At 42.7% G+C, this 26,113-nt stretch overlaps 2 protein-coding genes across 2 annotated transcripts in view; one reads left to right on the top strand and one right to left on the bottom strand.

Annotated features, from left to right (window-relative positions):
- The window catches only part of DTX4 (deltex E3 ubiquitin ligase 4), a 31,502-nt gene extending 25,690 nt beyond the window's left edge, over positions 1-5,812 (top strand). Inside the window, exon 9 of the mRNA XM_077116163.1 lies at positions 1,144-5,812. Coding sequence (XP_076972278.1) covers positions 1,144-1,377 — 234 coding nt within the window. The 3' untranslated portion in view covers positions 1,378-5,812. The remainder of the gene's footprint in view (positions 1-1,143) is intronic.
- On the bottom strand, positions 5,194-9,850 carry MPEG1 (macrophage expressed 1). The gene has a single exon (XM_077116162.1). It carries the CDS (start codon positions 9,451-9,453, stop codon positions 7,297-7,299), a length of 2,157 nt encoding a protein of 718 aa, XP_076972277.1. The 5' UTR covers positions 9,454-9,850; the 3' UTR covers positions 5,194-7,296.
- Between the last annotated feature and the right edge of the window lie 16,263 nt (positions 9,851-26,113).

Here is a 26,113-nt window from a genome sequence, read left to right as displayed (position 1 = left end):
CAGATGAGCAAATAAATATGAAATATGAGTTTAAAAGAGATCAAAGCACTTCATCTGTGTCACTGGAGAAATATTCCACAACTTCAGCTGTTGGTAAATTAATAGCACATTCAAGTGGTGGTTGATAGGGGGTTATAGCATCATAATACTTCAGATTTTACACACTTTGATCTCCTAGATCATATCTTTGACAATGCAGGTATTATGTTGGCAGCTAGCACTTATTGCATAGTGTGTCCCAGGCACCGTTTTGAAAGTATCCCATAAAATGCTTACAGCCTTTAGAGGCAGATTATACCATTGCCATTTTATAAATAAGGGAGTTGAAACTCAGAGAGGTGAAATAACGTGTCTAAGGTAACACAGGTACTGACAGAGCCAAAACTCAACCTTTAAGGTGCCTATCTCCAAATCCAATTCTCTTTCTATTCTACTGTGCTACTTAGGGTATTATATTAGAGTAAGTGTTCTCTAGAGAAACAAAACCAATAGGATATGTATATGGGTATATGCATATATGTATGTGTATATGTATATATCTATTTCTATTATCTATCCATTTATCTTATCATCTATCTATATCTATATCTATCTTTCTACCTATCTATCTGTGTATCTGTCTGTCTATCTATCTAGTGAATTGGCTCCCATATGGGAGGGCTAAAAAGTCCAAATTTCGTAGGGCAGGCCCGTAGGCTGGAAACTCCTATGAACGGATGCTGACATGCTTATTCCATATTCCCCCAGGGAAGCTGGCTGGCTGGAAATTCTGGCCACAGCCAATATTGAAGTTGGGACAGAAATTCTTTGACCCCCTGAAACCCTAAGCTTTTACTTTTAAGACTCTAACTGATTGGATGAGGAGTTTGCCCACATTGCTGAGGGCAGTGTCTGTTGTTGATTGTAGATGCAGACAACTGATTGTAGATGCGGCAACTGGTTGTAGGTGTGAATCCCATCTTCAAAAGACTTTTACAGTATCAACTAGGTCAGTGTTTGCCCAAGCAACTGGACACCATCACAGGCATCGTGATTCAAGACGGAGTGGGAGACTTGGGAAGACTCTTCGTCTTTTTACTATCTAATGAATAGTCTTTGGCCAGCATTGATTGTGTCTTTGTTCTCCTACATTTGCTCTCCTAGGTTCTGAAGCTCCTGCTTGTGGCCTGGGATCGCCGTCTCATCTTTGCCATTGGTACTTCCAGCACCACAGGCGAGTCAGACACGGTCATCTGGAATGAGGTCCATCACAAGACAGAGTTTGGCTCCAATCTCACTGGCCATGGCTACCCAGATGCCAATTACCTGGATAACGTGCTAGCTGAACTGGCCGCCCAGGGCATCTCTGAGGAAAGTGCTGCCCAGGAGAAGGACTGAGGCTCAAGAAGCTTTGGAGTGGGAGAGACTGAGGGGACCACAAGGTGGGAAGTGGGAAGAGTCAAGGTGGAAGTTCATGCCATGCCTTCCTGACTCCGTCATCTTCCCTCTTTTCCTATCTCCATTTCCCACTATCTCTCCCAATCACATAAGGAGCCAGATAGCATAAGATGACATCATTCATAAACCTCATCCAACAGAACGGGGATGTGAGCTGAGGGCCGTCCTTGGTCTGTTCGCATGGAGTTTTCGGTGCTGGGTAGGCAGGAACCCCCGCTCTACCCCCAGAGCAGGGGGTTAGCACACTTGGGGTACGGATGGTGCATGGGCACTCCATACCCTGACCTTATGAAGCCTGAGGTTCATTGCCTCAGCTGGCTTCTTGCTGCTTCCACTCTGCTTTGAGAGTGGAGTTTCCACTTTTCTCTCCTCCGCTGGAGGCAGGGAGCTCTCACTGTGCAAGGTTGGGGGACAAAAGGGAAGAACCGCTCAACTGCTGTGACATCAATAATAAGATGCCTTTGTGTATGGTAAGGAAGCATTTCTTGCTGAGAGGGCCAGGGAGACAAAGGTCTCTGGGAGCACATTCAGCTCTCCTAGTAGGCCTTAGCTTCTCGAGGAACCTCCCTTGCTCCTCACACTTTTGACCTGTCCCAAAGAGACACCTGGCCCTGTTGTGCCAATGGGTGGACTCTGGGATTCCTCTCTGAGGTGGCATCCCGTGATGCTGTTTCCAGCTGCTCTCTGATCAAACCAGAGTCTGCATCCCACTTAGCATCTGAACTGTCCTCAGGGAGAGGAGCCTATAGCCTTCTTCCAGACTCATCCCAGACCAGCTCAAAGATTCCATGACTATCATTACATCACTGTGAGTAGAGCCACCTCCAGGCTCTGTGCATCTGTGTATGTGCGTGTGTGCGTGCGTGTGTGCGTGAGTGCGCGTGTGTGTGTGTGTGTGTGTGTGTACCACTGGACAAGGCTGGTGGGAAGTCCTATGTTCCTGTGCTCTGTTTCACAAGATGTCAAACCCTGGTTCTGATGGGGAATCAAACATCTAGACTGTGGTTTGCCACATTTCCTTTGCCAATCCATCTTGTAGCAAACTTGGACCGTGAAGTAGAGAGAACTGTGCCTGGGGAGATGTGATGAAGTCAGGGCTGGATTGTCCCTTTTTCATAGCTCTTTCAAGATCAGATCAGAGCCCATCGCCATCCAGTCTTGTTTTTATGAGGGATTTAACCTGTTTCTATGCTAATCAGAGCCCAGAGAAGGTGTAGGGCCCTTCATCCCCCTCATCTAATACAGATCGGCTGAGAACATGGATGGAGCGCCTTTAATTCATTTCAAGTAGGGTTGGGACCACATTATGGTCAGGTCCAACCTGCTTCTGGGTTATGTCTTAAGACCCCTTCTATCTCCTCCCCAATATTCTTGCCTTTGGCTCCCATTAAGGAATGAATTGGTGTCAGGGAGGAGAGAATGGGGATCAAAAAGGGAAACCCACTTCCCCCTTTGAAAGTGGGTTCTTCGAACTGTATGTTTGGGGGAAGTTCCTCTGGATTCTAATTTGAATTTGTATACCTCAAGTTTGGGGGGTTTGACATGTATATACATATATACATGTCATAATATATGCATATATGTTTCATAATATTTGGAAGGTCTTTGATGCTAGAAAAAAGGAAACAAAAGAATCTTCAAAAATGGTACTTAAGTTAGAACTGGAGGCCAGACTTTCATGATAGCCAGCCCCAGAGTTACTTGTTAAGCCTGCAGCCTTTTTTGATATTGGTGTGGTCATTGGGTTCTCCTGATGAGTATCACCTAGTCCCTTGTGATATGCTGGTGCTGAGCTTTTTCTCACTTTCCAAATGGCTATAAGGACATTAGTTCCAGTTTCTCCTATCACTGGGCAGCCATCTCAGCTCACCAGCAGACCAAGAGATTTGTCCTGAGTTCACTGAACAATGGGGCAGTTTCTAGCACCAGGTTCAGCATCTGAACTAGATGGAGGAGACATCTCTACAGTGTTTAATGCTGTGTCCCATTCCCTTTGCTGGGCTACCATAATCCAGGGGAGTCAGGAGTTTCCTTGGAGTCCTTTGGACCTCATCGGAGGACTCGTACCATCTCTGCCTTCAGCATCCTCCTGGGCTTCTCAACCACAGGGACAAGGAGACAGACTGAGGGTCAGTGGGTAGGGCACTGGCACTGGAAATGGGCAGTGTAGGAGAGAGTGATTTTTCTGCATGAGCTGGGAGAAAGTGGAGCTGGGGGAGGGAAAGGACCAGCACAGAAAAGGAGGACCCTGAGACTGTTTAAGGGGGGCTGGACACCAGGAACAATTTACCACTCTGAGCGTTAGTCTCCACAGCCTTCCCCTGGTAGGATTTCAATGGTGTCTTTGCTCAATTTCTCCTCTTCTCTGAGGATGTTCGGAAGGGGCCATCTCATTCTCACGCTGCTCTTGTAGAACTTTCTGGCCGGAAGGGATGTTGAATTTTTCCTCTAACACTGTGCCAGCCAAAGCGGTGCATTTTTTTTTCTTTCCTTTCTCTCCAGCCAACCTGGAAAGGTTCAGTCTCGGGTTGAGCAGGGACCGGGCAAGCAGAGACTTTGTGGGCTGCCTGCTTGCATGCCGGGAGCATTGTCCCTGACAGATGCCCTGCCGCGTTCCCCTGGCCCTTGAGGGAGTGACATGCCTTTCTTTCCATCGTCTCAGCACCAGCAGCCTTGTTTCTCCCTTCCCGAGTCTCCAGGCATGACAGATGAGATTAGAGACAAACCTTGTCGGAAGCTCATCCTGTGTAAGAGGTGACTTGTGTATATGTGGTTGCGTGTGCCTTTGTGTTTTTCATTCTTCGCTTTTTTGTAAAATTTGGACTTCTCTGTGGTTTTATTACTTGGTCAAAAGTACTCGTCCTGGTATCGCACTGACATGTGCATGAAATAGTTGAGGAAAACCTGTCTTGTACAGGAAGGGGCCCTTTCCCCCTTTCCTTGTCTGTGGGCACTGGCATATGAATAGGGGCTTTGGGGAGAGGGCAGGTGGATGTCCTAATGTAAACTGTTCTCTGTAGCTGGTGCGTTCTCAAGTCCTTAGTCTTGCTCAGTGAGAGGATATCGCCACCTGGTGCTTATGACGTGTATGTGCAGAACAATAAATGGCAAATGAACAACCACAAATTTTTGTTCAACTTCTGCTTTTTGGTCGATCATGCACCTGACTTTAGGCATTTGGGTGAGCTTCCAAGCAACCACAAGCCGTTGCACTGGGTGAGGGGAAAATCCCTTCTCTCTTTTTATCCCATCTTGACCACCCACATATTTGACCAAAGGACCTGACTTGACTTGTTTGTTTCTTTAGCAGAACCCGTGGGAGAAGCAAAGCTACCTGTGGGAGAAGTGAATGGTCACATCTTAAAGGTCCTTTCACCTGACTCCAATATAGTATATATTTTAGTAGTTAACAGGTTGCTGGTTTTGCAAATAAATGCTTAGCTTTAAGCATCCCAGTACAAATGAGATCACTAAATAAAGTGCCAATGCAGAGCAGTGCCCATCACTCAAATCCTTCACTTTTTCTGATAGTTCACGGAATATGGTTTTCTTGGAAGCCAGGATTCATTTTCCACAGATCCCAACCTAAGATCCCCAATTACGGAACTGGGAAGGCACAGACTCAGGTACCAGCCTCGGGAAGCAAAAAGCCTGTGTATTCCCCCTTCGAGGTTCAGACTCTGCAAAAATGACTGGCTGAATGTAAAGTACACACCCCCATTCTGATGTCATATGGATGAGCAGTTGGGCAGAGGGTTTCTTTAGTACATATTTTAATACATATTTAGGTGCAATTTTGTTAGTAGATACATAGGTTTACAGAGAACTTTTATTTCAGTAGGCAGTTAGTGCATTCAAAGTCTGGGGGCCTCACTTGTTAACTTTTCAAAGAATTCACGGGAAACTTGGTATTTGCAGAACAGTGGTTAGCCTGGCTAAAGCTTAAATCACAAGACACCCAGAGGCTTTGGAGAGTGATTTGGTGCCTTTCTCGAAAGCTTTAGAAGAGGCAGGGTTAAGTGCTGAGGCTGTAGAAATCAGTGTCTCTGGCTGGGTACTCAGGGGAAAAGGGCCTCACGTTCTTTTACTCACTTCTCTCTGCCTCTCGCTAGGAGGTGAATGAGGACCCTTCATCCCATCTTCCCAAGGGCTGCTCAGAAGAAGGGGCTGCTGTAAGCATAAGCTCTTGATTGTGAATATTAATGAGAAAAGAACAAGTTATCCTACATAGAAAATAACTCGCTAATGGCCTTTGATTTGGGGAGGAAAGGTGCAATTTTAAAAAATGCTGTGGTGCGATGTTAATAGATTTGCCTTGGTAATTACAATTAGGTGAGATGGTATTAAACTAAGGCAACGCCTAAAACACTGCCAGGTGAGTAGTATCAGGCCTCCTGCTGGGTGCCCCAGGGAAGTCAGCCTAGAACTGAAATAAATGCTTTATAAGTGGTGCTGGATGCCTTTTCATTTCATTTAAAAAGAAGGAATTAACTGATGCTGTTGGCCCCCTTTCTGCTGGGCAGAAAAAAAAGGTAGGGTGCATAACTGATGCTTTCTACTATTTTGATTTTGGAGAGGAAGTAATGCTTAGCTGGGGGGTCTACTCTGACTTCTTGCCTCCTCCTGCTGGAAAATGCAAATTTCTTGGGGGACTATGGAGTATGGATGTGTTAGTGTATGCATGTGAGATGTATGTGCATTAGTGGGTGGGGTTATGTATGTGTGCATGGGAGGGGTGTGTGTTGTTCATGGTGTGTGTGTGTGTGTATTAGTGTGTGCAAATAAGTACATGTGTGTTGATGTGTGCATGTGAGGTGCATGTTTGTTATGGTGGGTGTGGATGTGTGGATGTGCATGCTATGAGAGGACAGGAAGATCACAGGCCTTTTGTCTAAGAGGAAGGGGTTGTGCTTTCATACATTAGCACATGAAACTGTAATACTTGATCTATCCAAATCTAGGTTTCCTATTCATATTGAGCTGAGAAAAATAAACCATGTGGTTAGTTGGGGCTAAAAATCCCAATCCCCTCCCCTCTACTGCCCTTCCTTTCCCCGAGCATCTGAATCTTTTCTTCACTTACTCCTTGTCTCCCAACTGTCCCTCCTCCCCTAACCTCCTAATGGAAATTTTTGAGTTAAAATATTTTTCAGGGCACTTGTGACAATGGTTAGGAATCCAGGAGTGGTTTGACCTACTAAGTAATTCTTAACTGTGGGGAAGTTGGAAGAAGTGGACTTGGTATAGACAGCATCTTTTTTTCAGATAGGAGACCCTGAGATGATCCAGAGCAGATGACACAGTCCATCAGCATGAGGCTCTGAAAACGAAAATGCTTCATAAGTAGTGCAGGACTGCCCCGGTCTTTGGGAGGCTCTGTCAGCCTCCAGGTCCCTCACAGCTTTTTAAACAAAACAGTGAGGGAGTAATGCTTAAAGGCAAAATTTCTTACAGCTCATGAATGAACACAGCTCACGGACCACTCCAGACCTGATTATTAAATGCCTAGTCTCCAAATCAAAACGTCAACATTCTCCCCCCTCTCATTACATGGATGTCCCAGTCAGGTGAACACAGCTTGTGATGAACACAGAGAAAAGACACTTCCCCCTTTATGGTTTAGCACCTGTGCTGATTTTTGCTTAAATAGTCACAGTTGCTTCCCAGCACGCCCAACCTGGTCTGTGTAGCTCCAGTAATTTCCTGGGCTAGAGACCTAAAGAAGTCCCAATGTTATACCTGCTTTCTGCCGCGCTTGCTGCTTCAGAAATTAGGAAGGCGCAAGTAGAGAATGGAGAAATGAAAGACACACTTGCAGTCCTGGTCAGAGGTGGGAGAAAACGGCTTCCCAACAGAGATTTAGGCTGGACTCTGGACCTGCTCTCCGTCAGGGATGTCCCCTGCCACTGCAATGCCTGGAGGCAAACTCTGCGTATCGTCTTCTAACGCTTGGTATTCTCTCTTCCTGTACTTTCGTCTGCCATACATGGCCAGGGCGGTGACAGCTACCAGGAGAGCGGTGACGCCCAATGTGACCCCAGCTGCTGCCCCTCCTGACAGACCACCACTGTCCCCGTGAATGTCCTTCATGGCTCTGCGTAGCTCCAAGGGCTCTCCCAGCCTCCACTGGTGGGTCTTGTAGTCTTTAATCCAGGAGCTGGTGGTCTCAGTGTTGGTCACCATGACAGTGTTGGTGGCAGCCTGACTCATGAGGGGTGGTCGAGTGTAAGGCGGGAGCCTGACAGGGGGCAGAGACCCTCCAGTGAAGAGCCCGGCTTTGACACAGTAGGATACTAGGCACCCATCACTGATGAGTGCTAGGTGTTGGCTGAAGCCCCCGGGACACTTTTTCAGGGAAGGTGCCCCTATATCTTTGGATATGGCAGGATCCACCAGTGGGTTCCCAACCACACAGCTGAAGAACCCACCGAAGGGGACTGAAAACCTGTACCCCAACTCATAGTCCTGAGAGGCACATACCTTAAGGGTTTCAAAGAGTCTCAATGGAAAATAGCCGGCCGGGCATGACTGTGCATTTGTCAAAGGGTTTATGCTTTTCCCACTGAAGAGGCCTCCAAAAAGCATTCCTGAGTTTTTGGGTACTTGACTGCTGGCCGCACACCAAAAAGCCCTAAATTCAGCCTTTGCCACCCGGAACACATCTTCGCACACTGTCTTGCAGAAGATAAGGAGGGTGCACTTCCGAAGGCATTCCAGGTGGTTGTATCCCTCCTCGTGGATCTGGGAGAGCAGGTGGATGGGGGAGTAGCCAGAGGGGCAGGAAAAGTCTCCAGTGAGCGGATTCCTCTGTTCCAGGTTTTGGCAGAGGAGAATAACCCCATTCCCTGAGAACTGAGTACATTCCTGGTAAACCCCTCCAAAGGAGAAGTTGGTCATTTTCCCCTCACAGGAGCCATCATCGGTGTTGGCCTGAAAATTGAAGTTGGGGGAACTGAGGTCCGTGCATCCAGGATAGGTGTTGAAGGTGTAATAACGCCTCACAGCTGCTTCTACCGTCTTAGACAGCTTCTTCACCAAGGGCCCTGGCAAACCAGGCAGCATGTCTGGATTAATAAAGAAATGGAGAGGCAGGCCAGCTCGGTCTATAGCCACGAGTTGGTTGGTGATGCCCTGCTGCCAGGTTTGGAGGGTGATACCTGGGTAAAAAGGAAGCCCTCCCAGGCTTTGCACCCTGGAGTTGGTTCGGTTTGAGAGGTAGCTTTTGGTAAGAGCATTCTGTGAGGTATAGTGATCCTCCAATTTGAAGTTGATGATGTTTAGGAAGGCAAGTCCAGCGGATGCTGTCACAGCACTGTGGCTGCTCTCACTGTCCTGCAGGAAGGAGGCTCTGATGTGGTCCTCCTGAATGAGAGCAGCCCCAGCGTCCACACTGGTAATGACGTGGGTGCCATAGTTGAGGACCAGAAGTTCTGCTAGGTAGGTGGCCATGTGTGTCTGGTTGTTCTCCAGGCGTTCAGAGATGTCCATGAGCTCCTTCCTGAACCCTGAGCTTAGTTCTGAAGTTGGGTTGAGTTTAACTGTGTAGACCAGGTTTCTTACCTGAGCCCGGGTAGTTATAGCTTGGTCCTTCACTTGAAGGGTCTTCATCCTCTGGAATTCAGAGGAGAACTTGCCATTGACCTTGGAAAAAAGGGTGAGCTCCATGTTGATGGAGTTGGAGCTGCTGCTCTGGTAGTTCTCCCAGGATTCTATGATTTCTGAGTTCATCTCCAGGTTACTCTGTTTCTGAGGAATGGTGAAGATGGCATCAGGGATGATGTACTGTCCATCCTCTGTGGTCCTGCAGTTGGTGTAGGTCATGGCCATCACCCTTCCCATGTCCACATTCCGCAGATTATCCCAGCCTCCTCCAGGTAAGACTTCCAGAACAGGTACGGTCAAGGCACTTTTGCATTTTTGAAATCCAGTCTCATCTGTCTTCACGTCCAGAAACTTGTCCATTGTAGCACATGCTGCCACTGCCCAGAAGAGGAGGGCACCCCTGAAACTGCTCATGGCTCAGACGCTCCCAGTCACACACCAATGCCAAGTGAACTGGGTGCAAACTGAATGGGCAGGAAAGAAAGCAGCTGCTGACACAGAAAATTCATCAGTTCTCCTACAGCCACCAGTTCCTCTTTATAGGCTATTGCAAAATGGGGAAGTAAGAGTCAGTTGGAATTTCAAGGTCCATTAGGATCCAAGGTCCATTGAATGTTTGCATATTCAATATGCAAACAACCCTATGCCCTGAATCGTTAATAAACCTTAACTGCCATTGCCCCAGCCCCATGCCAGTCACTCTGCAGCAGTGGTGGACAATCAAAAACGTGCTATCACATACCTTACCATTCACCCCATGGGAGCTCTCTGATTTCCACCAGCTGAAGCAACTTCAGCTGCTCTGGGCTGCCTAAACCCTGACAACTTCACCTCTGTGCACTCTTGTTTTGCTTTTTGTTTGCTGCCTTGATGATTTCAAAATTTGCCTGAGTGTTCTAGCCTGGGGCTCGGGTATCAGTTCCCTTTTACTGGAAGCTCAGGGTTGAATGCCAGTCTCCCTGGCTGATTCACTGCTGCCCCTGCCTCACGAGGCTAACTGTAGATGCAGGCCAAGGGCTTGGATTTCCCGTTCATCTGAAGTGAAGGTTGTTCCCACATAAGAAAAGGGTGAAAATTTTGTGCGTGAGTCCTCTTGGATTTCATTACTAAGTCCTACTAGTCATGACTTTGGAGATTTGTTATCTGGGGCAGAGCTGGTAGGACCTGGAGGATTCTGTTTGTTATATTCTTATTATTCAAAATGAGGGCAAGGTGCCCCCATCCTGTGCCATTGCTTACTTTAAAATTAAACTGTTCAAGCAAGGAGAAAGCCCATGCTATAATCCACATTAAAAAAATATAGGATGGGCCACGGTGGCTCAGTGGCAAAGTTCTTGCCTTCTATGCCGGAGACCCGGGTTCGATTCCTGGTGCCTGCCCATGCAAAAAAAAACAAAGCAAAATATATATTTTTATTGATAAATCTTAACACACAAGCATTCTATACTTGGTGTGCAATCAGTGGCTCACAATATCATCACATAGTTATGTATCACCACCATGATCACTTTTTAGAACATTTGCCTCATTCTAGAAAAAGAAACAACAAGAGAAAAGAAAAAAACTCATACATAGCATACTCTCATTGACCACTAGTATTTCCATCTACCTAATTTATAATCTAGATTTTGAGTTATCAAAATTAGTTGCCAAACATGGGAGATGACTCCCAGGGATCAAGCCAGCCCTGGCACCGTGGGATCAGCAATTCCATCCTGACCAAAAGGGGGAAAAGAAGTGTAACTAATAAAGTATAGAGTTAAGAGGCTACTCTGGAGGTCACTATTATGCAAGCTTCAGTTAGACATTGCTACCTATCATAATTTGCCAAACCCCAAGCAGAACCGTTCCAGCAGATCCTAAAGAACACCTAGGGCAATATATAAGAATCTACAAAGGTTCCACGCACTACTGTAACTTTCCAGAAACCTACAACCTCCAGATGGGTCCCTGGACCAGATAAGTCCTGAAACCTAGAGGGTCCAGCTTCTCCAGAACATCAGCTAGTTCCATCTCCCATATTACTGACAGCCCCTTCTAACATGAAAAAGTTAGAATGGCATAACCCAAATACCCCTAAAGAGAGGGATAGAAAGATCAAAGATGATGGTAGAGTTATGCAGAGAAGGTAGGTCTTAACAAATGAATATGACTGCTGAATCATGAAATTGCGATTTCTTTCAGTCTCTAGTATCTTAGAGCATCTAGAAGTAAAGAGTTAAAATTGTGGAATTGTAATCCATACCAAATTCTCAAAAATCTGTTCTACAACTAATTATTGTGCTGTGCTTTGAAATGTATTGCTTTTTTGTGTATATGTTATTTTTCATAAAAAAGAAGAAAAGGTCAATTGTGATGATAAAAAAATATTCATTCCTTCTAGCCTTCTATATTTTGGAGCATCTGAGAGGATGGTATGGTACCCCATGACAAACTCTGGGATCTATCCTGTAATACTTGCTGAAGAGTACTTTGAAAACTATTGCTTTTTTCTTTCTTTGCTTTGTATATATGTTATATTGATACAATAAAAAAAGTTAAGAAAAATTGATTGTCAAAAGACAAAGACGATAGATTAGTCTGTTTATATAAATAATATACTTGCGTGTATAGCTGTCAATCGATTTGCTGTTATATGTTTAATTTTTCATTGCATGGTCAAGTGTCGCAATCAGTACAGCTGCAGAAAAAAGAATGTGGCTGGGCTCTTCATAACTCAATTTTTTTTCTAATGAAAATTCATTTATTTTATATCTCTAGGAAAAGATAATTTCATGAATTTCCTTCTGGTGCCAATTCCAAGTGTGTTAGATCCTATACTTTAGAAATAATTCCAGGTCCGTTGGTCTAGTGCCAAAATTAACTGAAGTTTAGCTCTTCTAATTCTTTGGGACAATTAGAATGCATCTTAATATGTTTAGTGGTAGCTATAGAATCCAGAGAAGTTAGGAAGCTTCGAATTGTACTCTAATGGCTCCCAAGATCATTTTATAAACCAATTGGATGCTGAGACTAAAAAGTGTCACGTTTCATTTCACAGGTATCACAACACCTAGATACATCCTGGAAAAAGGTTCCAGGGAATTGAATTACCTCTGTCACTGATGCAGCTGAAGAGTGTCATTAGAAAGAATGGGGCCAGTTGCCTAGCTTCACTGGTTATTATTAAAACTTTCAGGGTATTCTGTAAAATTTGTCTATTCATGCCACAGTTATCATGCTTCAAGGAACTGATATACACCATACAGCCGAGAGGGATTAATTTATGAGCCACGTGTTCAAATTATTAATTCACAATGGAGGCTATACTTGGATCAAGAACCAAACTTCTGCCCAGGAAATTAACTTCTGGTTAATTTATAAATCAGTTGATTATAAATTTATAGCTCAGTAGAGTGGGCCCAGAATTAGAAAAATTGAAGTTGAAATGCCCTTGAGTACTTCCAATGAGCCTGTTGAAATATCCACATTATTCTCTTTAAACCTTTTCAGCGCTGGTTCATCAGAATAAGAACATTCTCTTAACTGCACTATTTTGAAGACATACTGACAATTTCTAACTTTTTACTTTTCCCTCACTAGACCCTGTTGAGACCTCACCTTTTGCAGTGAGGATACAAGAAAGGTGAATACAGACATAGGGTGTTCCTGTATCCCAGAACATCTCTTTTGTTTGTTTAGTTTTCATGTTTGCTATGGCCTTCATCTTCAATTTCATCAAAGTGAAAAATTGAAAACACCTAAAGACCCAACAATAGTAAAACTATACTGTATCCATATAACAAAATATTTTACAGCCATTATATTTTCAAATAACTTTAATAACATGAAAAATTCTCATGTCATAAAGTGAAAAAAGCAAGACATATATTCAACATGACCTCAACTATGTACAAATATATATGTCTAGAGGAATATACTCCTACACATTGGCAGTGTTTATATCTCGGTAGTTGTTTTATGAATCATTTACATTTTTTTCTGGATTTTCAATAAGGAGCATGTCTTTATTTATTTAACAGAGTTTTATTGGTAGTCTCCTATATTCTTAATAGGGACAGGTACAGGGTAATCATCACTTTTGAACGACAGAATATAACCAGCAGATATACACTTAGTAAAACTAAAGAAACACATTTTCACATGCCAAAACCAATTCTGTACACTTTTGAGATTGCTGTGCTCAAGAAAGTTCTCTTTTCAGTTCACAGGGAAACAATGAAACGAGAAGTACGAGCAATAGGAATTCTGGCTCAACTTAAATTTGCATGCCAAGAGCAGGAAAAGCTGCTCCTAAAGGTCAAGCAGGAGGAAGTCATGGCAAGAGGTTGACCGGTGCACTTCACCTTCACCGTTCCCACTTTATGCTGCTCACCAGTAATTTTGTCTATTATTATGTTTAACTGAAATACTTATGCAAGCACATAAACTCTCTAGATGGCCAAACTCGACAAGCAAGGCCCAGAATATAGAAATTAAACTATCGGTCTCAAAAAGAAAAACCACTTTTCCAGAAAGGTATGCATTGCATTGCAGAAAGCAATCTCACTTCCTCAAAAAAGAGGCGAGAGGGAAGTCACGTGCCAGCTTGCTTTCTCAGTTTGAGCATATGTCACCTTCTGACACCAAATCATGCAGAGCCAGAACAGACCATGATTAATGGCTGAGATTTAGTTCTGTGTAGACTTGGAGTTAGCCCAGGTGTTTCCTGTTTCTACATTTCACCTGCAGCCTAAAAAGGAGAGGAAAGTCTGGCTGCTGTTTCAGGGGAATCCAGGAGACCCAGTGTGAAAACTGACACATAAGTGATTAATGGTTCAGAGAACTATGACTTTTATGGGCTTGGGAACAAACTTTACTGTGTAAAACTAGAAGATATCAGTTAATGATGGAATATTAGGTTCGTTTCTGAACACTTGATTCATAACATGATGCTTTGAGAGTTGCTTTGTCAGAAGCTCCTTCCACTCAGAGACTATTCTTCCCATCAGGAATGTTTGTGTCCTGGCCACAAAATAAGAACATAGTGGTTTCTTGATTCCTGTTAACCTTGAGGGCAAATACAGAAATCCCTTGTGAAGTGCTATATATTCTCATTGAAAACTAGGCCAGAGTTTGGCAGCCCTAAGCCGTTTTCTTTTCTCTAGCAGCACTTTTTTTCCTTCCTCTCTTCCCTCCCAATTTTCCTCTACTGTTTTCTCTTCACCAACTATTGCTTTTTTGTTCTCTTTTTTTCCTTTTTAATCCATTTCCATATTTACTTTGGGGTGCACAAATCTGCTATTTAAGGTGCTGCTTCCCCTACACTAAAGAAGGAAATCCCTGAAGGAAAGACAGTATTTAGACAACCTTCTCCCATTCCATGCTATGGTAGACATTACTAATCAATCACTGAGCTCTGAAGCTGCCTCAGTATCTCTCACAACACAGTTCTCTAAAACATTCTAATTGAAACCCATTTCATCCATCCATTGATCGAGCATCTATTATTTGCAGGCACAGTTATACATGTCATTTTTGAAGGAGTCAGCTGTCAACTTTAATGGTGTTTCAAGAGGCCCTGGGAGACAGAGCTAGCCCTCAAGGTAGCTCCCCTGCCTTTTTTTCTCATTTACTCACCAAACTAAACTCACAAGGACTGAAGAGTAGGGAATGACTCATTCTCTCTCCTCATCTTTCTTCAAGTTTCCCAGTTATATCAGCCAGCTATGAAAAGTGCCTCTTGCATGCTCCTTCTGCTGAAAATGGGTTAACACAGAGGGTTTTGTACACAACAGGATGGGGAAACACTGAAATTTCTCTTATGCCCTAATTTCTCATAACCCACCTCTTCTTTCTTGCTGTGTGGCTTCCTTTTTGAGGAGGATATGACCAAAAGAAGTGACTGAGGGGCATTGAACTCTCCTGTAGACCTTTACATGGATGAGTACAATCAACCCTCTTAACAACCTCATCTGCTACATAGAAGTATTTGTTATTATACATGTTTCTTGGTTGAAGAGATGGAGACTCAGGCTGGCATCAGAACTTGCTTGAAATCCAATATAGAGGCAAGGAGTTCCCTATATTTCAATTCTGAGATCTCTATCTCACGTCCATTTGCATCAGTCTAGTAGTTGAGATATTTTGGGTTATTCTGCATAAAGCAAAACCAAAGTCTAGAGATGGAATAGACATACAACCCAATGCATGTTTCAGAAATTCTAGGTCTACAAATTTGCACTTAATCTCATAGTCATATCACCAAGAAAAAGAAGAGACAATAGCAACATCTCAGTGGAGGCCAGGAAGCTACCTAGTCCACATAATTTTGTGAGGGGAGAACCACTTCACCTGATAAACTTGCTTTCACCTTAACTTATTTATGGTTATGTCAAGTACAAAGAAAAACAGGGATAATTTTTCGTTTGTCTTAGCTCAAAATTCATCTGAGGATCCCATGATGAATAAAACTCCTAAAAGAAAACATAGGGATTTCTAAACTTATGGCTGCAGGCTTCAGAATAACTCTGTAGTTTAACCCTTTCAGTATGGGAATGATGAAAAGAGAAAGGGTAGTTTAGAGATCTCAGGATTTCCCCCTGATAGTTCATTTGGCAGAGTGGGAAGACATATTGATTCAAAAGGACTATCAGAGTATTATGTTCTAATATCCTAAGCAAAGACATGCATCTCTTTAAGAAAAAATTCTGGTAATAATATCATCTGGATTAATGACATAGGTAAATTAGGAGCAATTGTTTGCTTTCTCAAAGAATTCGTCCTAGATTTCTTTAGAATGGGTCATCAAACGTTTTTTTCTCTAAATGGCTGGCTATTTACATTTTAGACTTTGTGTCCAAACGGTGGTCTCTGTCATGACCACTTGACTCTGCCACTGCAGTGCAAAAGTAGATGAAATGCAAATTAATGGACATGGCTGTGTTCCAATAAAACTTTATTTACAAAGTCAGGAGTGGGTGGTCTGGATTTGGTGTTGGGACTATAGTTTGCTGGTCCTCAATTAAGAATAATAGAATTCTAAAATCCCATATTGGGAAAGGACACACCCCTCCTAGCCATTGCATGAGCCTCTTCTAATACTGTCTAACAAAGTGGTCACTAGCCTCTGCTTGTATGCCTCCAGTGATGGGTGGCTCCCTCTCTCCTATCTGGGGAAGTTCTAATCCTTAAAACATTCTTGCTTTCTGTGGAGCCTAAATCATCTGTTTGATCCTCTGGAGATCGATAAGACTCTTCTGTATTGTTGGCCATCTTGCCAGTGATTCTATAGTCGAAGCCAGAGAAAGTGGCTGGCTAAGACATTCACCAGCCTACAAGTCCTATGAAGATGTGACTATGTCAATCTTGTTCACTGACTTAAAAGAACAATAATAATAGTGTGAAACAGGGTCACAGAAGCTTCCTGCTGGATCAATTAACCCTTTATTACCGAATCATGGGGAGATCCAGAGGTCTCCAATGAAAGGGCCAGAGTAGATACGGCAGGGTACAGAAGCACATGTTAGCCTACAAGAAGAAAATATTTCAATACTTTAAAAATCTCTACATGGGCTAGGGTGAATTGACTGAATACCAGTCTTCCCTAGTAGACAGCTTAACACACAGTGGGTGATCATACATGTTTGTTGGATCGATCAAAGGAATGAATGTAAGAACTTTACCATATTTGAACTCTATTAATGAGATTCTGAAATAGTCATAGCAGAGACTTACAGGCATAAGGTGATAAGAGCAAAAGGACATGACATTTCATTTAAGAGGGGCGTTGGTTTTTGTTTGACAGGATCCACATCCCAGAAATTATTTTATGCCAGTAATCTCAGGCTTGTTAAAATTATTACAATGAGATAGAAATTGTGAGACACAAGGAGCCAGGGACCCTTTGAAGAGTTTAGGCCTTCCTTTACTCCCCACCAAATGTGAAGTCAAGTGATGTTAAGGGCCCTCATCTCTGCTCTCCCTAGCTTCTCCAGCCCTTTTCCTAGAATAGACTCCCTAAATTGCTTAAAAAGTGCTGCTCTCTCAGAGTAGCTGGGATTCTCTGGCCATCCAGCCAGAGCTGCTGAGTTTCTGCGGGCACAACTGGGCCGTCATCCAAGAGGGCAGATATTCTGACCTTGCTGATTACTTACCTCTTTGGTGATAATGAGGGGTAATATTTTTTTCTATTTTTAATGAATGGGCAGATATATAAAAGTAGACAGCTTGGAAAACTTTCTAAACTAATAGGAACTTTGAGCAGGACCTTTGGAGTCATTACAGATTCTCTTTCTTTGTTGCAGCTCTGCAGCCTCTCTTCTGGGAAGGGGCACACGCACCTCTGGCTACCTTGACTAAGAACAGTATTTAATAGATAGTATATCCCACCCGCTTCTTGTAAAGAAATGGTTGTAAGAAGTTGTCACTGTTTTTCAGGCCCCATGTGTGGGGATTTTTTCTGGAGAGTTCTTATAAAAGCAGAAGAATCAAAATAAAGTAAATAAATAAATAAATAAATAAAAGCAGAAGAATCCCATTCAATATGGTAACACGGGGCAGGAAACTCCTAGCCTCCTGGGATAGTTATGGGGATAATTATTGGACTTTCCTCAATTTCAACCCAATATGAGTAGGAAATATTTACAACCTTGGGGATTGTGTTGCATATAAGAAAAATTTGACAATGTGCATTAGGGGGCATGGCAGAGGAAAATTCAAATACAAAAGTTGCCTTGTGAGATGGAGGCAAAAAGATAGTAGCAGGCAGTTACTTGAACCTGTAGTGCTTTCTCAAGGTACTGGTCAGTGTATGTTGGTTGTTCCTATTGGGCCAGTCCCCAAATTCTCCAGGCTAATTCCTTCTTGTCCTTCATATTTCTGTTTAAATATTATTTCTACCTTGGACCTGAGCCCACAAGTCTAGGTTTGGTGACCGTATCAGACCAATTTCTGTGTCTCCCTAGAAACCTGCAGTGACACGTGCCTCCCAAGCCCTGCCCTGCTTCTTCAGTGAAGACCCCTGTGTGCTGCCCACATCCCCTCATGTCCAAGCACCACTTGGCTGCCCCCAGGAAGAAGCCTGTGTTCTGGCATAGGCTCCGAGTTCCTAGTAGCTCCAGTACCCAGGCCCAACATGAGTAGGGTTTCCAGATTTAGCAAATACTAATATAGGATACCCAGTTAAATTTGCATTTCAGATAAACAATGAATATATATATATTTTTAGTATAAGTTTGCCCCAAATATTTGGGACATATTTGGGACATACTTATACTAAAATAGTATTTGTTATTTGTTCTCGTTTGCTAGCTGCTGGAATGCAACACATCAGAGACGAATTGGCTTTCAATAAAAGGGGATTATTTCATTAGTTCTTCAGAGGAAAGGCAGCTAACTTTCATCTGAGGTTCTTTCTTACGTGGGAAGGCACAGAACAATCTCTGCTGGCCTTCTCTCCAGGCCTCTGGGTTCCAACAACTTTCCCTGGGGTGATTCCTTTCTGCATCTCCAAAGGCCTGGGCTGAGCTGCGAGTGCTGGGATGAGGAATGCCAAGCTGCTTGGGCTGTGCTACGTTGTGCTCTCTCATTTAAGCACCAGCCAATTAAGTCAAACATCATTCATTGCAGCAGGCATACCTCCTAGCCGGCTGCAGATGTAATGAGCAACAGATAAGGTTCACACACCATTGGTCATGTCTGCAGCAACAGAACTAGGCACCTTCACCTGGCCAAGTTGACAAATGAATCTGACTACCACATTATTCATCTAAAATTCAAATGTAACTGGGCACCATATATTTTATCTCATGACCCTAAACTCGATTGGACCCAAGGAGACTCTGGCTCCACCTGCACTTGTAGGCTCAGATGAAGCTCTGGGGCACAAGATGCTGATATGGCTTCTCCAGTGGCTGGATGGAGGAGTTGGATTTCACAATCCCGAAGTGTTGAGGTCTTAATGCCACATAGTGATGAATATTAATGAATGAGAGACGAAGATAGGAAGGATCTGGCAGATAATCTTCTTATCCTTTCAGAGCAGTGGGCTCCTCTGAGACCTGAAGGTTTCATGTGGTCTGAATGGAGACATCTGCATGACCAAGCAAGTTCCTGTGTCTTTTCGTTAGGCTGTGATCACTTCGGCAATACACCTTTTGAGTTTGCTTTGTCTCCTTCTCTGCCTCACATTTTGCTGCCTTGGTATTGCATTTCTCAGAGAAGACTTAATTAATGTAGAGCATATATAATATAAATTATAATCCCCCTCTTATGTGTTATTTGAATTTATTACTCTGTATACTGACTTTTTCTTTGACTCCTTCCTCTAGTAAACTCCCCAATTCTTAAAGTGAGGACTGTGTCTTTATGGTTCATCATTGTATTCCTGGGATCTTGCACAGTGTATGGTACAGAGTCGATTTTCAATCAATGTTTAATATTGAGTGAGTAAGCATGTAGATAAATATTTCCCAAATGCTTCCCTGGAAAAGCTGGCCATGGCTGGTTGAGAGTGAATAGTCAAGCCTAAGCAACATTATTATGGGAATTTCATTTTAATTTACTTCGATATTTTTGAACATTTATCCTCAGTCTATGTTTTACTATTTTTATTTCATATTGCAAAAGAAATATGACTTTCTGGTTTATAATTGTATCCTTGATGACATTGGGTTGATATGAATCTACTGTCTTACATAAAAAATAAATAAAAAAGCCCAGAGGAAGTGCTATTAAATACCAAGAGATTTTGCCCTGTCTTTTCCCCTCTGGGTGATCTGAAATCAGGCTCTGGCCAACAGTATTAAACTCATATGCACTTCTGTCCTCTACCTTGATTCCTGTCCTTGCCAGATATGTGCAGCTAATGAGGCTCGCCTACAGCTGCCCCCTCCCACCCACTCTTATCCCTTCTGCTTTCCCTCTTCCCAACCCTTTTACACAGGTGGACAAGCAAGGCTTAACTGGAGGGTGGGACAGAGGTTGAAGAAGAAGAAGCAACTATGACATTACCAGACCTGCCCCAATTTGGATGACACTTCCATCATTGTGACAGTCAGGAGAAAGACTAAGAAAAGTGTAGGGAGAATAGGAAAGATGAACAGGCTAGCAAAATGCAAAACAAAGATGGGAGGGGGGTATTTACAATTCCCAGTTATTAGAGAGCTAAATCTGAGCTTTGTTTATAAAAACCAGAGACGTTTTCCCAAGTCCTAGAGAGGTCTTTCTGCTTTTGTTTCTCCTGGTCCTCCCTTGAAGCTAGATCTTTAGTTTCTACCATGAAAAGTTAATGCATCATGGGATAGTAAAAGTAGCCCAGAGAATCTGGAGACCTAGATTCTATTCCTAATTCTGCCACTAACTTCCTGGTGGCATTGGGCAAGTCACTTCCCTCTCTCAGTCTCTGTTTCCCTATCTCAAAAATGAGAGGGTTTGTCATGGTTCTTTCCAGCGTGAGGCATGGTTCATGAGTCTGCAATGCAGTTGCAACTGCCTGCTTCAACTGAAAGCTATGACTGTGGTCTTTGGCTACATTTCTAAAAAATATTCTGTTATATGCAGGTCATGTGCAACTGTTCCCGTTTGTTCTTCCTGCTGAAACTTCCTCTTGAAGATTTGTTTTCTTATTGTGGTTTGTAATTTATGACTCTTGAGCGCCTTTCTCCTGGGATTATTTGCTGTGGGAGGCTTCTTTTTTCTGGTTTGTGAAATTGTCCCTCCAGGGTGGTTTTAGCTTTGCCTCTGCTGATTACGCTCAGATTGAACCTGTATTTAGGATAATTTTTTGGTTATCATAATTTTTCTGAACTAAGACTTCACACCTATATGAACATATGTCTGATATTTCTTGAAAGACGGCAATCATCCTAGAGATTTTCCACAGTCAAGTGGGTGGACACTTTCTCAATTCCAACTCATGACTGAGGCAAGCCCTTCCTGACTTCCAGCCCAGTTCTAACTATCTTTACACTTCGCACACAGGATAATGGGAGAGTGGGAAGACATGGATCCCCTCCCACATCCCTTAAAGCCCCAGTACCCTGTTGTTAGGTCTATAGCTGACTCAGAAAACCCCTTCAGCTCCCACTCACTGCCCTGATTTTGAGCTTTCCTTTCTTTCCTCCAGCACTCAAATTTCCCTTTTCTGATTTTTGGGCTTGAATCACTGCATTTGGATAAATGTGTCTGTTCCTATCTGTCTAAGGGGTGCAGCTTCCATGTGTCAGCTCAGCCAGCCAAATTCTCTTCAGCCATTTATTTTGTTGTGTTAACTTCTTAATAACTCTAACTGAAGCTGGACAGCACTGGGAGTTCTTGGAGAAATTGAGACCTCAACCAAGGGCTGACCCCATGAGTGTTCTTGACTCAGCCTCAAGAAAGAATTCAAGGACTAGTCAGTGTATACAGCCAAGCAGTTTAATAAGTTCAATGCCCGAGAATCCTAGGAGTTCTAGGTTGGATGCCAGAGAGCTGTGGGAATTCTCAAAGTCTAGACCCTGACCAGGGGCTGATGCTGTGAAAGTTCTTGGCTCAGTCGTAGGAACTTCAGCTGTAGGAAACAACTTGAGGAGTAGTCAGTGTGGCAGCTGAAGAATCCAAAGACTAGCCAATGTGTACAGTTCAAAAGTTCAATGCGCAGTGAAGTACATGTTCCAAGATGAGTGTGGGTGTGTAGGTATTCTCCAAAGGAAGAGAAACAGTCTTAGGTCAGGATCCTTGTATTGTAAGGACTTGCAGGGCACTCCCCCCCTCTGGCTATGCTATTAAGGGACTGATGAGCTACACTTTTCACTGGTTATTTTCAGGTGTCGATCTGAGTGAGGGCTAAGTGTGTGGGGCTGAGTGTATAAAGGCTGGGTGTGTGGGGGCTGGGTGTGCAAAAGGAACTTTTTATTACAGGGATTGGGATCACTTCCCCCACCTCCTTCTCTATTTATCTGCTTCATTATGGGTGGTCACATAGGTAGTATAGTATCAGGTCTTTGGGAAATAAACTTTCCTGCTATCAGCCCTCCCCTAACTCTCCCCCAAATAAAGCATCCCCTTCACTGAAGTTCAAAATCCTTTTTCCAGAGGTAACAACTCTCTTTCCACAGGGAGGGCTCAGACTTCAAACATAATCTCTTTCCCTCTCCCTGCACCCCAAAGAAGGAGGTGAAGAACAGCTATTCTCAATGAGTGACAAGAACCGAAATTTTCCTGATAGCAAGATGAGGGAAAGAGAGTAGGTGGTTACTAAATAAGTGAGATGGAGAGACAGAAAGATAAAGAAAACTAAGGTCTTGGGTTGGAGAAAGGTCTAGAGACTAACTTTACTGGCAGTCAGATGCTAACAAGAGTCGATTCTTCTCCCCTCCTCCTTCATTTTCATGGTGTATATGAGTGTGTGTATGGTATGAATGAATGAATGAATGAATGAAGAGTAAAGTGCATGGCCAGGATGCTGGGAGTCTGCAGAACCCAGTTTAATCCTATTTTTGCCACTTCTTTGCAAAATGCTTACCTTCTCTGGATTTTAATTTCCTCATTCATAAAATTAGAGAATTGTATTAAGTTTGTGGATTATAAGCATTATTTAGAAGTAGAATCTTTATTTTCAAATATAAACTTACATGAAACAAATATATAAAACATATAAAGGATGACTGCATCACATCCTCTGCAGGAGGCCTACACAGAACCATGGACACTCCTGGAATGCTGTTTGAAACTGCCAGTCCATTTATATTCTCAACAGTTTCTTCCAGTTGAGGCAATATAATTATGATGAGAAGGAGAAAAGTTTCTCAGACATCAAATTCATAGGGCAGAGCTAGAGGTGCATGATTTCCCCCAAAACAGGAAACCAGATTTGCTGAACTGTGAAGCAAGAGTTTTCAGACTGTGCTGCATTTTTACTTCTAGAATCTTTCACCTCCTTTTGGATAAGTTGTTGCTATACAATGGCCAGCTGTTGGGAAGAGTGTTGGGTTGAGTTAGAGGAGTTTTCTTTAGCCAGCTGTGAGTCATTAGCAAATTATTTCACCACTTGGCGTCTTAACTCTTTATTTGTAAAATGAGGGGAGTGGAGTAGACTAATCTCTAGAAAATCACTTACAGCTCTAAGAACGTTCTGAGATAACTATAAAGGAGAAGGAAATTGCTGCCCAGTTGTGTTTGTGTTACCTAAAGAAGCAGTGTGAGGACAGGTGTAATTGGCTGAACTTTAGGGACTTGATAGTGTTGCTTTGGTGATATCCAAACTTGCATTCTGCATTCTTCACACATAATCATATTGCCAAAGTCAAACTATTTAATTATTTAGTGTAAATAACACTTTTCCCCCAGACCTGCTATAAAGTTTCTGTAATGTATTGTCTTCCAGTTACAATAAAAATTAGAGTTGGATCAATCGAAGAAAAAAAAACACATGGTATTGTGTATATGGTGTCTCCATATGCAAACGTTAAGCATAAAATAATTTATATTTCTTTTGTAAAAAACGTTCTGAGATATAAGTAAATTATTAATTAACTCAACAAGTATTTATTGAGCAAATGCTTTGTGTCAGTCACCACTTACTTTGCTTCTCATGGAGATTGTAGTTTAATGGGAGACAGATATTGAACTACGATGCATTATGTGAAAAGGGAAGTACAGGGTTCTATGAAAATATGAAGGAGGGCCTTAATTTTGTCTAGGGGTCAGAGTCATCTATCCAGAGGAAGAGAAACCAAAAGAAAGAGAATAAGAACGAGACTGGAGAAGCCTAGGTTGATTATAGATTAGGGTGGTGGGTGTGGCATGAGCAGAGGTTAGTGAGGTCAGAAATGATGTATGACCTATGATAAGGGTTGTAAACTTCATCCTAAGGAAAATGGTACATTAACGAAGGACTTTACCTTCAGGAGTAAATGATACAATTTCTGTTTTTAAAGATCCTTCACGTTGATCCATGGGGAATGGCTCGGGGTCATTGTGTATGCCATTGTATTAGTTTCCTGCAGCTGCTATAACAAATGAACACAAATTTAGTAGCTTAAAACCATAAAGATTTATTGTCTTAGAGTTCTAAAATCTAACATTTTAAAGTATCTAAAATTCAAAAAGTCTAAAATCAAGATGTTAGTAGGACTGTGTTCCTTCTAAGGGTTTGAGGGTGAATCCATTTCCTGTTTTTTTTTTTAGCCTCTAGAAGCCGCTTCTATTTGCCTCACTCCATCCTCTTGCTTCCATCATCACATCTCCTACTACTTATTCTGATCCTACTGCCTCCCTTGTGGTTACACTGGGCCCACCTGGATAATCTAGGATAATCTCTCTATCTCAAGATACTTTAATCACATCTGCATAGTCAGAAAATCACAGGTTCCAAGGATTAGGATGTGAGCATCTTTGGAAGACCATTACCCTGTTGTTCTAGTTTGCTAGCTGCTGGAATGTGTTATACCAGAAACAGAATGGCTTTTAAAAAGATAAATTTATTGAGTTGCAAGTTTTCACTTCTAAACCCATGAAAATGTTCAAATCAAGGCACCAATAAGAGGTTACCTTAACTCAAGAGAAGCTAATGGAATTCAGGGTGGAAAGGCACATGGCAATGTCTGCTAGCTTTCTCTTCCAGCTTCTCGTTTATGAAGCTCTCCCCGGGGGCATTTTCCTTCTTCATCTCCAAGAGTCTCTGGCTGCGTAGGCACTAAAACTTTTTCCAAAATGGTACCCTCTTTTTATTTTTAGCTTTTTAATTGTATAATATAACATATATACAAAGCAAAGAAAGAAAACAGCAGTAGTTTTCAAAGCACTCTTCAATAAGTAGTCACAGGACAGATCCCAGAGTTTGTCATGAACTACCATACAATCCCCTCAGATTTTTCTGTCTAGCTGCTCCAGAATACAGGAGGCTAGAAGGAACACACATTTTTTATCATCACAATCAACTTTTTTTTCTTTATTGTGAGAAAAGACATATATACAAAACAGCAACAAATTTCAAAGCACAGCACCACAATTAGTTGTAGAACATATTTCAGAGTTTGGCATGGGCTATAATTCCACAGTTTTAGGTTTTTATTTCTATCTGCTCTAAGATACTAGAGACTAAAAGATGTCTCAATTTAATGATTCAGTAATCACATTCATTTGTTAAATACTATCTCCTCTGTGTAACTCCACCATCACCTTTGATCTTTATATCCCTCTCTTTAGGAGTGTTTGGGCTATGGCATTTCTAACTTTTTCATGTTGGAAGGGGCTGTCAATAACATGGAGTAGGGGGATGGAACTAGCTGATGCTCTGGAGAGGGTGGGCTATCTAGATTTCAGGACTTATCTTGTCCAGGGACCCATCTGGAGGTTTCAGGTTTCTGGAAAGTTACTCTAGTACATGGAACCCTTGTGGAATCTTATATATTGCCTTATGAGTTCTTTAGGATTGGCTGGAATGGTTCTGGTTGGGGTTTAGCAGGTTACAATAGGTAGTAATGTCTACCTGAAGCTTTTGTAAGAGCAACCTCCAGAGTAGAGTATTTGAACTCTTTGCCACTGATAATTTATTAGTTACACTTCTTTTTCTCCTTTTGGTCAGGATGGAATTGTTGACCCCATGGTGTCAAGGCCGGGCTCATCTCTAGAAGTCATCTCCCATGCTGCCATGGAGATTTTCACCCTTGGATGTCATGTCCCACATACGGGTGAGGACAATGATTTCCCTTGTATAGTTGGGCTTACAGAGAGTGAGGCCACATCTGAGCAACAAAAGAGGTCCTCCAGAAGTAACTCTTAAGCATTCCTATACATAAGCTAAGCTTCTCCAGTTCCTACATAAGCTTCACAAGAGTAAGCCTCAAGATCAAGGTTTTGGCCTATTGATTTGAGTGTCCTTAAAGTTTGACACAGTATCAGGGGATTCCGTGTTGGCAAGGTTTAAAAGTTCTGGGACACTATTTTTGGGGGGTGGGGGTGGGTAGGTGCACGGTCTGGGAATTGAATTCAGGTCTCCTGCATGGAAGGTGAGCATTCTAACACTGAGCTACCCATGCACCACAATGGTTCCCTCTAAAAGGGCTTTGGTAAGCAATCCCACCTCGAATGGGTGGAGACACATCTCCATGGA

Source organism: Tamandua tetradactyla, chromosome 9 (genome assembly GCF_023851605.1).
Source record: "Tamandua tetradactyla isolate mTamTet1 chromosome 9, mTamTet1.pri, whole genome shotgun sequence".
In the NCBI taxonomy this organism is placed as follows: Eukaryota; Metazoa; Chordata; class Mammalia; order Pilosa; family Myrmecophagidae; genus Tamandua; species Tamandua tetradactyla.
Note: the sequence above shows the minus strand (reverse complement) of the source record. Positions and strands in the feature narration are given on the sequence as shown.

Coding starts and splice junctions, on each gene's coding strand:
- MPEG1 (XM_077116162.1), bottom strand. CDS start 9,453: ATGAGCAGTTTCAGGGGTGCCCTCCTCTTCTGGGCAGTGGCAGCATGT.